The sequence below is a fragment of the Micropterus dolomieu genome, linkage group LG07, assembly GCF_021292245.1.
Source record: "Micropterus dolomieu isolate WLL.071019.BEF.003 ecotype Adirondacks linkage group LG07, ASM2129224v1, whole genome shotgun sequence".
Lineage (NCBI taxonomy): Eukaryota > Metazoa > Chordata > Actinopteri > Centrarchiformes > Centrarchidae > Micropterus > Micropterus dolomieu.
Window position 1 is genome coordinate 11536398 of NC_060156.1, and position 15987 is coordinate 11552384.

A 15987-nucleotide genomic window follows, 5' to 3' on the forward strand; every position below is an offset into this window, starting at 1 on the left:
GGAGCCAAGACAGCATATAAACTGCTGCTGTCAGCAGCATTAAAAAACTCAACTCCCTTTAACTGGCTAAGGAATATGTGGTAACTTTGCTATCGACCCACCACCTACAACGGTATAGAGTGTGAATCCTCAAATATAGTATGTGGTGTTTAATTCATGATTCATGAGGTGACAGTGTGTTTTCTCATAATGTTACAGAATAAGCCTACAGTACAAGAGAAAGTACTAAGTGCTAATTCAGTATGAGAGCCCTGGATCGTCACTTCCTCCTGTCTCTGGACTGCAAGGATTTGTATCATTTGGGTCACCTGTAAAGTAAAGAGGAAAATTAGCTCCAGTCTTCTGAATGACAACAACAACCACAGATTAATGAATTCCCTAGATCCTGCAACCAATGAAAGAGCATTAGATTTTAATGGTACATTTATCAGCCATAAAAATTTTGTCACCTAAACCTATAAATACTTGGGAATGGGATCACGAGAAGTTATTGTACACAGCCACAATGCAGCCAGTCAAGGTTTATTTCACTTTCTAGACAAAGGCTGTAAGAGCAGTTCATCTTCATTGCAGCTCGTGTTAGTGACATTATGAAGATCAGTGGACTCATTTTTCTGTCAATGGTAAGATGTCTATTCTTGCTTATGTAAGCTATCTGAAATGTCACTACTAAGAGAGGTATCTATCTGCTTGCTACTCTCAATTCCTAGGACGTAATGCAGTGATTGCTGTGTCCCAGTTCAGGATGCAGGACACAGAAGAGGTCTGGCCGAACTGTCTCCTTCCCAAATACAATTTCAACCTTTACAAAGACCGAAAGTATTTTTATTTATTTATTTATTTTTTGGTTCTACATCAAAAGTAGAACATTTTAAAGGTTATAACCAGGTGGTTTCCTTCAAACAGCTGACAAAGTTTAAATATCGGTGGGATATATATAACCTGGAACATGTTACCACACAATACATGGATGGGAAAATGTTGACCAGGTTAATGGTAAATATATCCATGTAATTAATTAAGGTATTTATTAATGTATTAATAGATTTGACTGTTTATTCCTCACAGAACCGATGAGGAAGAAGCTAACATGTCGGTGAAACCCTTTCTTCTTCATTGCATACCTTCGTGTTGCTGGTGATGGGTATCAGAAATGTCTTCAGTTGGAGATCTTGACATTGCTGTGTTTTGATCTTTGTCTTGCTCTTTTGCTGAAAGAAAGTGATCTTTATTTCAACCATAACTGAAAGAAGGATCGTTTCTCGCAGGAATAGGGTATAACAATGAACCAAAACATCCGAACGAAATTGTTATTTATATGAAACCAGATGGTGTGACAGATGGAAGTGACTGTCACACACATCATATGATTACCTGAAACGGTTGTGTCAGTCTCTCCATCACTGGTGAGCTCTGCATCTGAGCAGATGTCCCCGAAAATAAAACGGATCTTCTCCTCTGCATGCTGCTCACTGGAGGAGCCGTGCACCGAGTTGTGGAGGATGTCGGAGGCAAAGCGGGCCCTCAGAGAGTTTGGGGATGTCGCCTTAGCTTCGTCAGGGTCTGCGGGGCCCATCATGGCCCTCCACTCCTCCACTGCATTTTCTTTGGTCAGGACGAGCATCACACAGGGCCCACTGAAACAAAGACAGGATGTTCGTACATAGAATTCAGAGGACTGTTCTACTGTAAAGACATCGTGTTGTTACATCCTTGGCCAGTATGTGTCAGTGTGCCAGTAAATGCTGACACGTGGCTGATGAACCTTACACATTCACTGTCACTCTCACGCAGAGGAAAAGAGTGATGCACCTGCCCACCTTCTTATTATTCATGTTTATGGTTAATTTGGACTAATACAATAAATTTAGCAACACTATGCGACACGTTCTATTACTAAATAAGCAGCATTCATTTGGTGAATTGAACAAATGTCTAGGTTAAAAACTGCGCTGAAGTTGGTTAAAATGTGCATGTTTGTTAGATGCCTGTGTTAAATGTAGCAGCTGTTGCAACAGCATTTCAATCTCTGTATTTCAACATGTAGCTAGGACCAGTGCCCCATGACATAAGTGCTGGGTGTAGTTACAGGTGTTAACAGAGCACACTTCTGACCACACACACAACAGGTGAAACCAGCCTTGCAAGATAAAGTACTAACCATAAAAATAAGCTTTCTACAAAACATTCACCAATTGTTAGAACATAATACTACAATTAAGGCTAAACCTGAGCTCATATTGGATATTGGACAGCGACAGTAAAGGTAGTTTGTCAGGCTGAAGTGCCCAGCTGCACCCATCTCTCTGACCATTGTGTCCGAGCAGTTGTGTAACAACCACGTGAAGGGACTAATCAGAGCGGAAGATAACTCTAAAATCTAGATCTGCAGTGGAACAAAGAATGAAATTGAGATGGACATCCTACCCACTTGCCTGAGGCTGCCTCGATTCTAAGCTGCTAAGATTACTGTTAAAAGTGCTGTTAAAACTTGCAGCGGCAACAGGAATTAGGGCAGGTCAGCTGTAGTCACTTTTCCCTTCCGCTGTGGCTGTGTCCAGCGATAGACTAACCGACACATGAATTCCACCAGCTGGCTGAAAAAAGGCTTCTCTCTGTGCTCTTTGTAAAACTCCTCAGCCATCTCCCTTGACAGCACCGCCTCTTTCAGCTGCGTTACAGAGAAACCGCTGCCACGGATCTCCTCCAAAATCTTCTCTGTTAAGGTGAACAGAAAAGACGTTATAAAGATGATATCGTTATCGGTATGATAAAGCAAATGACCAGAAATTACCTCTGTGTTCCTCCACGGCATCAGGTTTGATCACTGCCAGTGTTTGCTGTTTAGGGAAGAAGAAGTTGATCTCTCGTTCTGCCTCTTTATTGCTTGCACTGCCATGCAGCTGGTTGATGGGCTCACTCTCCACAGCAAACTGGGCCCTCAGACTGAGCGATGAATGCAGAAGTCACCATTACGTGTGACGTGATTAAACATTTAATAGCTAATATTTGATTCTTTTCGGATAAAGTAGTGAAATGTATTGTACTAAGGCTCACCCATCTTGTCTACATTCTACTACAGCTTTCTACTTCATTTTTAAGATTGACTTTCGAGAAACCCCAGAAACTGGAGTGAACATGGAGCATTGTAGGGGGAAAACAATAGAACTTTGTCTCTAAAATTCATCTTTGTCTTGTCGGAAAAGGAAATTGATTTCATCCAGTGTGACTGTACGGGCAAACATGGCAAACCTTTCCTCTCTTTAGTCACACATTTGTGTATAATAAACCTGCAGAACCTGACAACGTTAAAATGAGAGGCCAAAAGAGAAATAGTACAATTTTACAAGCTATCACAGTGACTTCTCTGGATTCATTTAAGTGTCTAAATGAATACGACCACACATCACTCACCATTCAGGACTCTCCTCTCTGGCTGTGTTAACGTCAGAAGGACCAAGAATGTTCTTCCAGTGATGGACAGCCCCAGTTCTGGCTAGAGCCAAAGCTAGCACTGGCCCACTGTAAATATACATATGTTGAATGCCCCTCTGCAGTAACGTACAACTCTTTAGAATTTTTTAGAGCAAGTGTAAGTTACCTGGTCATGCTTCGGAGCAGTGCAGGAAAGTAGTCCTCATCAACATGTTGGAAGTAAAACTGTCTGACCTGCTCCTCGGTCAACATCACCTCTCTTTGGAGAGCCACAGTGAAACCCGACTTATGGATTTGAGCCAAGATCTCTTCTGCAGAACCACAGATATAAATATACACTCAATTTATTTGTTTAAATGTTTATTAGGTAGACACAGCTAAAGCAGTTTAATAGACCAATACTGCGATAATCCTACATTCACAAAGGTTTTATGTTCAGTTTTTGTTGAAACTGTTTCAGAGAAGTGTTGATTCAACTTTGCGTTTTTGAGGCTGCAGTTCATGGTGCTGTAGTATTGCATTATATAGAGAAGTGTTTCTGTTATTTAGTCTACCCTCATTGAGAGAAATGGGGTGGACAAAACAACAGAAACAAATGTTAGTACATTTCAATACAATTCTACAGCACCCCAATCTGCAGCCTCCAAAATGACAACAATTTATTAATGATAATAATAATAGCTTTGTTTGTATAGCATGTTTCTGTGCAGATATAAAGTGCTTTACAACAATCAATATAAAACCCACAAGTCAAAATAAAGTAAAAGATAAAAATTAAAATAGGCTTCACACAATAAAAGCATTTTTATAAATATGTGCCTTAAGAAATAAAACAAGCAACTGAGTGCAGAGGCTCTGACAGCAAAGGACCTGTCTCCTTTGGTTTACAGCCTGGACCTTGGATTAGCTAGCAACACCCTACCAGAGCATCTCAGTCCGCGTCCTAGCTCATAGGGAGATAACAAGTCAGAGATATAGAAAGGGGCCAGCCCATGTCTTGCCTTAAAAGTAATTAAAATAATTTAAAAATAAATCCTTAAAATAAACAGGCAGCCAGTGCAAGAATGCTAAAACTGGGGTCATATGGTCACATTTTTTTAACTGAATTTGGATCCGAAAAGCCGAGCTGCTGCATTTTGGACACACATGTAGGCAGTGGATTGATTTCTGGCTGAGACAGGTATATAGGTGTTGAGAATATTTCTTAGGTGTCTTAATTGATGTAACAGGGAAAGGTAAGACAGGTCTAGCTTGGAGTAATTCAGCTGACCCCATAAGTTCTTGACATTATAGCTTTAGGTATTTCTCACACGTACTTGTCCTCGTCAGGAAGACACCAATAGACTGATTCGTTAGAGACAGTAGCTCAGACGTCAGGCTAGCAGATATCAGTGTTCTCTGGGAATCCTACAAGGTTGAGTCCTACAAGAACTCACTGGCTCCACAGATTAGAGTACAACTCATGGATAGTGAGAGATTCCAATATAACAAAGCATTGGAATCTAAACATCAGATAGATAGCTGTTCTAGGTGAAAGGTGACCTAATAGAGAAACCTACACGCACTAGTGGAAAGACAGAAACATAAAAGGGACCACAAGATGTTATCCTTCAGATTTGGTGTTGGCATTTGAGGTGTTCACATGTTGTATGCTGGCACTGTATCTCCTCGGCCGTGCTTAATAAACCATGCTTTGTTCAGTCTCCGAAACTTCTTCACACCTGAACCTGGTTCACAACAATATCATTTCAACAACAGGGAGTTACAGCAGTTGAGGAAAAGAAATGGCTATATTTCTCAAATAATAATAACACGACTGAACAACTTTCTTTACATGGTGTTCAAAACGCAAGTCCTGATCAAAAACTACCTGAAGATTTCTGGCTGAGGGCTTAGCTGAAGATGCTAGTTCATCTACGTTTGCCATGATTTGAAATCTATTTGCACGGGGACCAAAACTGTTCAAAACCGTCAGATTTTGTAAGGTTTAATTGGAGGAATCCAATTAAACCTTACAAAATCATGAAGGTAGGATGTATTGCAGTGTTTATTTATTGCATTATATTAGACTGCATTAATTTAATCTTGGTGTTCCCTAATAAACCTACAACTGAGTGTATAATTGACTGTTTTAATATAGATAGTTTGTATATTCTAGTTTGAAAGTGTGATACATTTTTCTGCAGTGATCAGTTACAAAAAAACTGGAACTGCACCAGTGTCATTCAACATCTTTGCAGCTTGAGTGTGTCTCTGCGCTTGCACGTGTGTACTTGCGCTTGTGTATTTGGCAATTGGCATGGGCCCCACCTCTGTTTTTTCTGGCAGCGTCAGGCCGGATAAGAGCCAGTGTCCTCTCCACACGCTCTTCCTCCCCATCCTGCTCCGTTACTGGGCCCGTTCTAAAGTTGGGGAAGAAGAAGGCGAGCTCCCTGCTGGCCTGGTCGATGTCCTCACTACCGTGCACTGCGTTGAACAGTGTCTGTGTGCCGTATTGTGCCCGCAAGCTGCAGGAAGCCAGGGGGGGAGAAAGGAGAGGAGAACAGATGGTTGCTCGGCTGGTGCTCAACCAGAGAGAAGCATAATGTTTGGGTGTGTCTGACAGAGCAGGCGAGAATCTGCTGTTCATTCGCTTTCCCAGACTTTAGCCTGAGATTGTTTCACGCTGTTGCAGTCAAAGGTGCAGGAATAAATTTCTATGCTATAAACGAATGTTCCTCTTTACACGCACCCTGGAATGATCATTTCATTACAGCGTATATTACAGTTTAACGCCACTGTTGATGTTCTCTCAACTAGCATATGATTAATTTCCAGTAACTAACCTTTCAGGCTTTTCTCTCCTGGCTTCTTCTATGTCTGCTGGGCCAATGAATTCACGCCATGCTGGTACAATGTTGGCTGAGCCCTCAGCCTGAGAAAGTACCAGAATATGGGACGGACCACTGGACATAAACTGTACCAAGTCCTCAAAGCAAGCCTAAAAATCATTGTCACATACACACAATGACAGACAGAGACGAGAGTAAACACATATGTTAATGAACACATAAAACCAGAAACAAGTCTGTTTTACGTGAGCTCACATTTCAGATTTGAGGAGATTCTCTGTTTCACCCTGCAAGGTCAGTAAACCTGCTTCTTGAATCAGGCCTTTCATTCACAAAGTGAAACAGAGAGATAAAGAGAGAGAATTATTGGTATGAATTCACTGTTTAATGGCAGATCCAGTAGATACAGATTATTTCGTGAACATTATTGCCTTACCTGGCCACCTTTTCTCACATATTTTGTACTTCTGAATCTCTAATCATTTACCTCACCACAAACAAGTGCAGTAAGCAAAAAACAAAAACAAAAAGACTGCTTACACAGCAAATCTATTTTGAGCCCTGTGCAGAGATGCAGATGGAAGTGTGATGTATTGCAAACTAATTGAAATTATTTTTGCACTGGTCGTGACTGCGCTCCCATTAGGATGTCCACTCAGAATTTAAATTGCCCGGACTGCCCTCACAAACATACACTGAACTGATCAGCCGTTTGACAAGTATGCCAGTCTCTGCAATAACTCAATGTGATATGTGCCTTTTTGCTATTATTCTATTATTTTCTCACCATACCTCCGTTGCTATGTGCTGGTAAAAATCTTGAGCCTCAGCCTCAGTCAGCGTGCGTTCCTCGTGGGCCAGGATCTCAAAACCAGCGTCTTGAATCTAGCCAGGAGAGTAATGTGAGGATAATGAATTAATGTCAGCAGGAAGGCTTGAGACAATATTGTCTTCTCAGAATGTGAGCAATGTAAGTCTCTATGTACCTTCATAATTATCTCATTTGCTTTGCCGTGAGCAACAGCATCTGGTTTGATGATGGCAACTGTGTAGGATTTCCTGGCAGGAACTGCAGGAGAAAAGGGCAGCTGGAGTGATGATCAGCAATGCAGATAAAATGGTAAATAGAATCATGATGACGCTGGTAAACAACAATGGAAATCACAGTAACAACACTATCAGCAATTATGCCAATGGTAATTTATAAATTGACCACTAATATATTATATTGTTTCAACATTACCGATTATGCTTTCTTCATTTTCTGACTGCTGAGGTGTTGCCTCCTCTTCTTTCTTCTCATCATCCACCAGACCCTCATCCTTAACCTGTCAGACACAACAAAACCAAATAAAAACACTGGATCTCTACACATGGGTGTCTATAAAAACTTGCATACATACTTTCTTGTATCTTAATGAACTACGGCTGCAACTACTGATTATTTTAATAAAGATTAATCTGCCGCTTAGTTTCTTGATGAATCTATAATTGTTTGGTGTATAAAGTGTCAGAAAACAGTGGAAAATGGCCATCCTTCGACACCCAAGGGGATTTCTACAAATTACTTGTTTTGTCTGACAATTAGACCAAAATCCAGTGATTTTCATTTTACTTTCACATAAGAAGAAAAAGAAACGCCACACTCACATTTGAGCTGTAACCGGAAAATGTTTGCCATTTTTTCCATTTTTTTTAAAATCTAAGTAAGATTAATTATCTTAACTGAAGGAAAAACATACTTGTTTTTTGTATGACAAGATATTTCTTCTTACCAGGCAGCTTTTATGTTAGAGAATAAAGTTTTTTTGTCCTTAAGTAGCAAGTGAAATATTCTTGTTCTGTTGGCAGATAATTTTGCTGATTTTAAGTATTATTTCCCCCATTTTAATGCTGTTTTCCCTTGTTTTTGAGAGCTCACTTTTTGCAGGGTATGGGGTCCCTTCACTGATTATATCTGTAAACAAATGGACTCTGCAAGCTGATTTATGCGCGCCTCTGAGTGTGGTTGTGTGTACAACTCATCTGAACAACTTAATAAGGCTGCACAATATATTGTTTCAGCATTGTCATTGTGCCCAATAGTCACATTGAAGGATGTCAAGCAAGTCAAATTAACTCAAACACCTCAACTTTTTTGTTGCTTAAAGCAGGTCCCACCCCCATTAGTTGTCAATGACAACTTGAAAATAATTGAGGAACAGGAGAAAACGACTGAAACAGTGGATTTGGTTGCAAAAAGAAAAGCAACTTTTATGAGTATAGCTGCTCTTTTATATTTATCATTTTGTTTACTGCATTAAAGCTCACGAAAGGATGGTTTGCACTCACAAAGTGCCATCTCAGACTAAAAATCAACGTTTCAGCTTATTTACAATGATTTTAGGATGCTCAATTCTTTTTTAAATAGAGCAACTGAAGTCATCTGGTGAAAATTCCTGTATTTTTTCATATTGAAATATATAATGCAGAAAAAAAAAAATTATAATGTCAGTTTTTTCCATATTGTGCAGCCGTACTACTTAAGTTACCTGTTTTTAATCATACATCCTCAGACTGCTATATGGAACATTTCAGCCTGTGCCTGAGACCTTTTCTTCGTCTGATTGTATGTGGCAGGTGTAACCCCCTAACCCTAGTCAAAACAGTTACCAATTAAATTACCTAATATACTTTTTTAAAAAGAAGTCATTATGACATGCCACAGTAGGAAAAAGCCACAGTGAAAATCATCACATTAATGATAACTGAATTTCCTTTAGCGCCTTTAGTTTCAAGGTCCTGTTCTAGCTGTCTCACTGTCATGCTGTCATAGCAAACCTGGGGCACCTAAATAGGAGTCATCATTAATGATCTTATTAACACCTGTGCCTTTCCTACTGTGAAATGTCACATTGTCAGCTGTGAAAAGTGCCAATTGTTTTAGCTCTAGAATTAACACACGTGTGAATTGATAATTGTACTGTGTAACTGTGCATGTGAACGTGTGTGTATCTCATGGCTCACCGGTTTGCGTTCACCACCTTGCTCCAGGACCAACTTCTCACTGGTCAATTCCTCTACAATCATCCTCTGAAGGAGAGGAGCGTTGGCCCCTCGCAGCACAGCCACCAGCTCCCCCCCCTGTTCATTCAACACAGAGACCTTTTCGTGTTTTTAATTAAATTGAACTTAACAAGAAGTGACATGTAGAGGTGCTTTGACTACAGCAGGCCCAGGATGAAAAGGGAGAAAAGAATAAATATAGAAACAAACACATACATCTAGAAATAATTAGAGGACGAACACACAGAGTTGATGGCTCATACTGTATATGCTGAACCGTAAACACACACCTTTTCTGTGCAAGCATGCATACACACACCGTATATATATGCACACTCACCCCGTAGAAGAGGAAGGTGGGCTCACATTTCCCTCTATACTTCTCCAGAGCATCAATGCTGTCTGCTTCAGCCTGCACCACCCACACACACACACACACACACACACACACACACACAGTTTAGGGCTGTTCCCTCACAAACATCGGTTTAAATTGAACTTCCTCACATTTTAAATTCACTCGGGGCTTACTGTGGCAAAATGTAATAGGTCATCACCCAGTTCGTTCTTTATTTTCCGTAGGAGACTAACCACAGCTCGACAGGGACCACACCACTGTTGGTATACATCTACAACTAGAAGAAGAGAGACAGTGTGTGTGAGTTAGAGAAGAGAGAGAGAGACAGGAGAGGGTAGATTGGTGCAAGCATCCAATCTGCAGTTATCCCAATGAACACGGTGGGGCAGCAGCATACAATAAATTACAATCACAATGTCAGCGCTCATTCACACAGACTGCCTTTTTACACGTTACAACTGTAAGTTACAACAGCATTGAACAGATGATTAGTGCTGTGATGCTAAGTTTGCACTTAAGAAACATAACAGCCACTGTTACTTCTGTTCTTACCTGTTAAACCTTTAGTTGCACGCATCTCCTCCCACTGCTCTTGGTTTGTGACAGACACCTGGAAAACAACAACAAAAAGACGAATTAATATCAGTGCTTCATAACGGTTAACTAACATACAGGCAAGAGAAAAGTTTTCTCTTGCCTGTATGTTTAAAGCTAACATTTTAGAAGAAATGTGTGTGTCCAACCTGCAGACTTGCTTCTTTCTTCTTGCCTGCCATTTGATTAGTACGTCAAATTAAATGGATACTGTATATAAAAGGGCTATCAAGCTCCAAGCGATACTTTAAAGTTTAATTAGCGACCTGAAATGCTAATACACCGAGCTGCTAACATGTCACGTCACTCCTCAGACGCTGCTCGCTTGTTTGTCCATTGGTTGCTAAGCAACGGCGCCTTCGGGGGTCATCTCAGGGATCTTTGATTTGACTGAAGTTAGCTTCTTGTGTTATTGTTGATATTAAGGTCTGCAGAGGTGGAAAGCAGTTAAGTGCATTTGTACATTTATTCAAGTACTGTATTTAAGAGTTTTAAGGTAGGATTACTTACTATAACGTTACTTATAATTATTAACATTGGGGCTGGCGATGGAGCAGTGGACAAGACGCATGCGTGGGTTGGATTCACACTCATCACTGTCCCATAGTGAGATACCGAAACAAAGGTTGAAAGAGAACCACCATTGTGTCCCTGAGCAAGACACTTAACCCCTAAGGTTAGTTGAATCAAAGTTCATAACAAAACATCTTAATTAATATAAGTCATTAAGTTTAACACTAAACATTTTCATTCAAATGTTTCTAAATCCTGTTTGTTGCATAGCAGTATGATGAATTACCCTTTTATAACTGAGTCCTGCCTACTCTAAACCAGTGACCAAACCAAAACACAACACAGGAATCTCTGGCGTGAAATAACCAAAATTGTTCAAACTTTGGCAGAAAATTGTGTTCATGTTGAAACCAGTGGCATGACATCCCATTCTGTCACCTCCAAGTATCCATCAAGTTCAGTGCACAGTGGAGACATGGCGGGTTTTATTTTAAACCCGCCTGCTGCTACGGTAAAATTCTTCCTGTGTCACGGGCTTCGGTTGGTTGGGTGTGTTTTGTATTTGTTTCTGTGTTCATTCCCTGCCCTTGTGTTTGCTCTTCTCTGTAGTATGTGTTACTTTGTTTATTAGTTAGGTTTACTTGTTATGAGTTCATCAGTGTTACTAGTCTTGTTTTTATGTTCTTTACTTCTGTAGGTTTTGTCTATAAGACACTTATGTTGTCTGTTATGTTTCATTGTTGTGACATTGTTCCTTGAGTGTTTCAGTTAGCTTTACTTCCTGTTTTAGTGTGTAGTTAGTCTGCCCTAGTGTCTCTTGTTATGTTTTACTTCCTGTGTTTGTCCTTGATTGTCTTAGTAGTCTCACCTGTGTGTAATTTGTTTCTCCCTCACCTGTGTATTTAACTGATTGTCTGCCTTTCACTTGTTGCCAGGTCATTTTTGATGTTGCTTTAGATGTTGCCGTGGATGTTGTCTGTGTTTCTAGTGTTAGTTTATCTCTACGGGAGTCTCTTTGTGTTTTGAGTTTAAGTCTCAAGTTTAGTCTCCTGTCTAGTTTCACATCTCTCGGTTCCTTGGGGATAATTCTCTCATTTTGGATTTTTGGACTTTGATTTCACCTGCGCTGTAAGTTTTCACCTTGGTCGCAATAAATCTCTCCAACAAGTTTCCGTCTCAGTGTCTGCATTTGGGTCCTAAAGTTCTGTTCGCCAGCGTTCAGCCTCCGGGCTGAACACAACATCCTGTGTATCAACAAGTGTGTGGTAATTTCATTAAAAGGGCAATCCAATAATTAAGTAACTGATTAAAGCTGCATAAAGTTGATTCATTTACTAGTTTGATAATTAATGATGATCATCATCTTACAAGTAAAAATGAAAAACATTTGCTGGTATCAGCTTCTCCAATATGACAATTTTCAGCTTTTCTTTGCCTTCTACGATAGTAAACTGAATACCTTTCGGTTTTGGACTATTGGCTGGACAAACAAGACATTTAAAGTCATACTTGGAAATGATGACGGGCATTTTTCTCAATTGCCTGACACTCTATAGATGATGATTCATTGATAAATTGAAACCATAATAAGCAGATTAATCAGCAATGAGTTGCAGCCCTATCAATGATAAAATAAACCTGATGACAATTTTTTTTTTTAACAAACAAGTTAAGGAAACTATAGAGTTGCATTATTGGAATGTCAGATCCGAGTGTAGGATTTTGGAGCTTTACCCATCCCGTGGGACTAAAGAACAGGTTATCTCGGTCCTGCTGCATCAATTTTGGCTAGTGTTTTTTATTCTTGCATGCTCTTAAACTTTATGGAAGTGCGCTACTGACTCACTTGAGTGCCCGTTTAAGCATAGATTTATTTAGGAATGTTGACCTCGCAGGCACACGGTGAACAAATAAACAAAATGAGCTTTTAAAACAGCCCCCACACTAAGACAGGGCTTTGCCTTCTTCCTTGTACTTACATTTTTGTAGTAGTACATACTGACATTGTATACAACTAAATTCTTCTATACTTGAAGGCTTTCACCTAAAGTGTTACCAATGTTTGTTTTTTTTACAGATGTTGCGCAACACTGATGCCCTAATCTATGCCCAGTCTTGACGAAGGATTTGCATGTTCGTATGTGTTGTGAGAACTAGGATACCAAAGCAGGCTAGAAATGGTTTAGCAGTGTATGGAATCAGGAATTTACAGCAAGTTATTTAGGTCATATGATTTCCTTCAAAAAACACACCATAGGAGTAGCCCATGTCTTCCTTTTGTTGTTGAAACTCTCACATGTCCTCACTCAGTGCCATCCTGACACCTCAAAGAGGTTTCCCTCCAACTGTAACATTTAATTTAACAGTGAAATAGGTCCACTAAAGAGATCAGACCACTTTTGCATGCTCTTCCAACATGAATTTCAATGAACTGCTGCACTTAAGTGGTTCAGCTCCACAGCCTCATCCCTCACAAAGTGGGCCCGCAAAAAAACAAGTTGAACAATTAGAGTAATTTTCTAAAAGGACAAATCACAGTGTGCGGCGGTGACAGTGAGTGAGACAGAGAATTACAAAATGAGACACAAAAATAAATGGCAGGATCCTTTATGCTATTGCCAACATCCGCACAGTTTGTTTTGCTCCCACTTCGCTGTATGTAACCGTATGACATGTTTCTATTAGTGACCCCGTGTCTCGCTCTGAGCTCATTATGCGGCCAGATGGGAACAACAATCACCTCCCCTCCATCATAGCAGCTGTGACAAGGTCCTGACACAGTCCTTGCTCGCAGAAATAAGATTCATGCAGTGTGTAATATGCAGTCTTGCGTGTTTTTGTGCTACTTTTCATCAGAGAGACGCAAGGAAGTGATTGCTTTTGCTCAATCAAGTCAATGAGAAACATCGATTTTGATGCTTTTGTCCCATGTGCCCAATGCAAATATTGGCCTTTGTGTCATCAAATGCTGTCAATAATGACTGCTGCTGCTTGCTTGCGGTGGACTTTACCCTGAACGGATATGCTCCAGCAAAACTGAAATGTGATTGTTCTGTCCCAGGGGACAGCATAGGGAGGAGATTGTTGGAGGGGATTTAGACGAGTGTCAATACGGCACATGTGCAGAAGGTATGGATGTACACACTTCAAATGAATATGTTGTACTGTCTACATCTTGATAGGTGGTGAGTAATCATGCCCTCAGAGTTCACTTTTATGTTGAAAATATTCAACAAAAAGTGAACGAGTCAACACAACTAAGAAGCAAATTGTTTTTGCATGCGACCCAGTTAGGTTCCTCGTGCAGTTACTGACAAACCACTGTGTACGTGTCCACTTAAATTATGTCTCAAAGCAAAGGCTTTTTAAAAATTTTGGCCTCAAAACATTGTGCTTCAAAAAATCAAACAAAATACTTCAAATAAAAGACGTGTAAATTCAACAGTTCTTCACCACTGACCCTCAACAGACTTCAGAGAGGCTCATTCTGCAGGATGTCAGTCTTTGCCATGGGCCATTTCTCTGACAGACTTTGAAGGTCTTTGCTTGAAGTTGGTTATCATATTAATGTTGGAGGTTTCCATGGTACAATGCAGGTCCTTCCCCTGTCTCTCAGTAGGCCGGCAGTTCCCATGTGGACTGGGAAACCGCTTATCATCTTCCTTGGTGGATTGCTGTTAATCTCTCCTCAGTGATGAAAGACACAGAGGATTCAAGGCTACATCAGTGCTGACGATTAATCTCCATTAGCGCATCTTAAGCACAAAGTCATAAGCCTCATTAAAGAAGAACTCCATTTATTGTGTTTATTTTTGGAAGAGGCTTCATCCCACCATCCTCAAAGCATTGGCCCAAAGGGCTTTAATATAATTGTTCAAAAACAAATGTAGAAATCCCAGTTGAAATGTAGCTCTGTGCATTTAAGAAATTTCTCAAAACAAACAAAATATCTTAATTTGTATTCTTGTCATTGTCTTTCTTTCTTCTTCTCTACTGTGAGATCCAGTTTTTTACAAACAATAGACTACAAGGATTGCTGGGCCGCAACTAGCAATTATTTTCATTATCGATTAATCTGCAGATTCTTGTTTTGATTGATTAGTCTATAAAATGTCAGAAAGTAGTGAAAAAATGTCCATCAGATCTTCAAATGTCTTGTTTGTGTCTTGTTCTGATAACGGTTGGCATTTTTTGAACAATTTTTGTTTGACAGTTTGAATGATTATCAAACTGATGCTGATGCGGCTTTCTGTTACTAATTAATTAATGGACAAATTGTTTCAGCTCTAGACAGCTGCAGTGTAACGCAACTTTCTAAGATATAAGTTCAAAAAGTAGACGCCTAGATGTAAAGAAGGTGTTGATGGAAGTACACAAGTTACCAAATCACACAAGATTTTTTAATGCAGCATCAGTACTCAGATTGTCCGTGATGCCAAAAACAAGTTTTCACAAATGTATTTCAGTTCACTGGTGACACCAGTGAAATGAAATGAGACATTTGCAAATGCGGATATTTGTATGCACAAACTGTGTATCAAACAACAAAAATATGCGATAAGAAGGATATCTAACAACCAACAGCAGAGGCTGGTGCTTTTTTTCCAAGAGGGCACTGTTGCCTCAACATAGAACCAACCCTCCTCCCCATCTCACCCCTCTCAACACATTCACATACTGCTCTATGAGTTTTTTAAATAGCAGGAAAGCCTTGTGCTTTCAGTATGCTGGTTGCATGCTTATCTGCTCTTCCAGGCCTAAAACTTATCCCGTAAGCAATATAGCTATTGAATACAAAATAGCTTAATTATTTTCCTGGCATATTTGTTAAAAGTTATGGTGTGTAATGTCGAGTACTGTCAAACTGAAAGAATTAGAAACACTATTTCGTCACACTGTTTCACCAGCCTGTGTTTAGGAGTGGCAGCTATGCTTTTGAGTGATATGGTGCTGGATGTAATGAAACATAGATGCAGTTTTAGACCTGTTAGTATGTCTCTTAGCAAAAGTCCCACTTTTCTTTTACATCATGACAACATGTGAGCTCTCTGTGCCTTCATACACGTGGAGCAGTCCATCTGAGAGGTGGCTTGTTCTCTTTTTGCTGCATTAATGGAGAATTTATACAGAGTGAAGGGGAAATAGTGTGAGCCAAAGGGGGTTGAGAGGGAGCGTCGACAGGAAGTCAGTCAGTCTCACATACAGACAGAC

At 40.0% G+C, this 15987-nt stretch overlaps 1 protein-coding gene across 5 annotated transcripts; it reads right to left on the reverse strand.

Moving 5' to 3' along the window:
- Window positions 1-134: 134 nt before the first annotated feature.
- Window positions 135-10599, reverse strand: nme9 (NME/NM23 family member 9). Of its 5 annotated transcripts, none has more exons than XM_046053770.1 (17): window positions 10413-10599; window positions 10222-10279; window positions 9843-9946; window positions 9652-9723; window positions 9273-9410; window positions 7510-7594; window positions 7253-7335; window positions 7059-7151; window positions 6261-6415; window positions 5746-5942; window positions 3602-3746; window positions 3415-3522; window positions 2795-2946; window positions 2574-2718; window positions 1375-1637; window positions 1125-1211; window positions 135-308 (listed from the first exon to the last, which is right to left on the reverse strand). In XM_046053770.1, exons 1-17 carry the CDS (start codon window positions 10443-10445, stop codon window positions 238-240), a joined length of 1989 nt encoding a protein of 662 aa, XP_045909726.1. In that variant the 5' UTR covers window positions 10446-10599; the 3' UTR covers window positions 135-237. The 5 variants fall into 5 exon arrangements, with proteins under 5 accessions (XP_045909726.1, XP_045909725.1, XP_045909728.1 ...); XM_046053769.1 differs by having other exon boundaries at window positions 9652-9732; XM_046053772.1 differs by having other exon boundaries at window positions 9273-9389; window positions 10413-10598.
- Between the last annotated feature and the right edge of the window lie 5388 nt (window positions 10600-15987).

Coding starts and splice junctions, on each gene's coding strand:
- nme9 (XM_046053769.1), bottom strand. CDS start 10,445: ATGGCAGGCAAGAAGAAAGAAGCAAGTCTGCAG. Junction 5,943..6,260: donor AGGAGAGAAAAGCCTGAAAG/GTTAGTTACTGG, acceptor GGCTTCCTGCAG/CTTGCGGGCACAATACGGCA. Junction 3,523..3,601: donor CTGCTCCGAAGCATGACCAG/GTAACTTACACT, acceptor GTATATTTACAG/TGGGCCAGTGCTAGCTTTGG.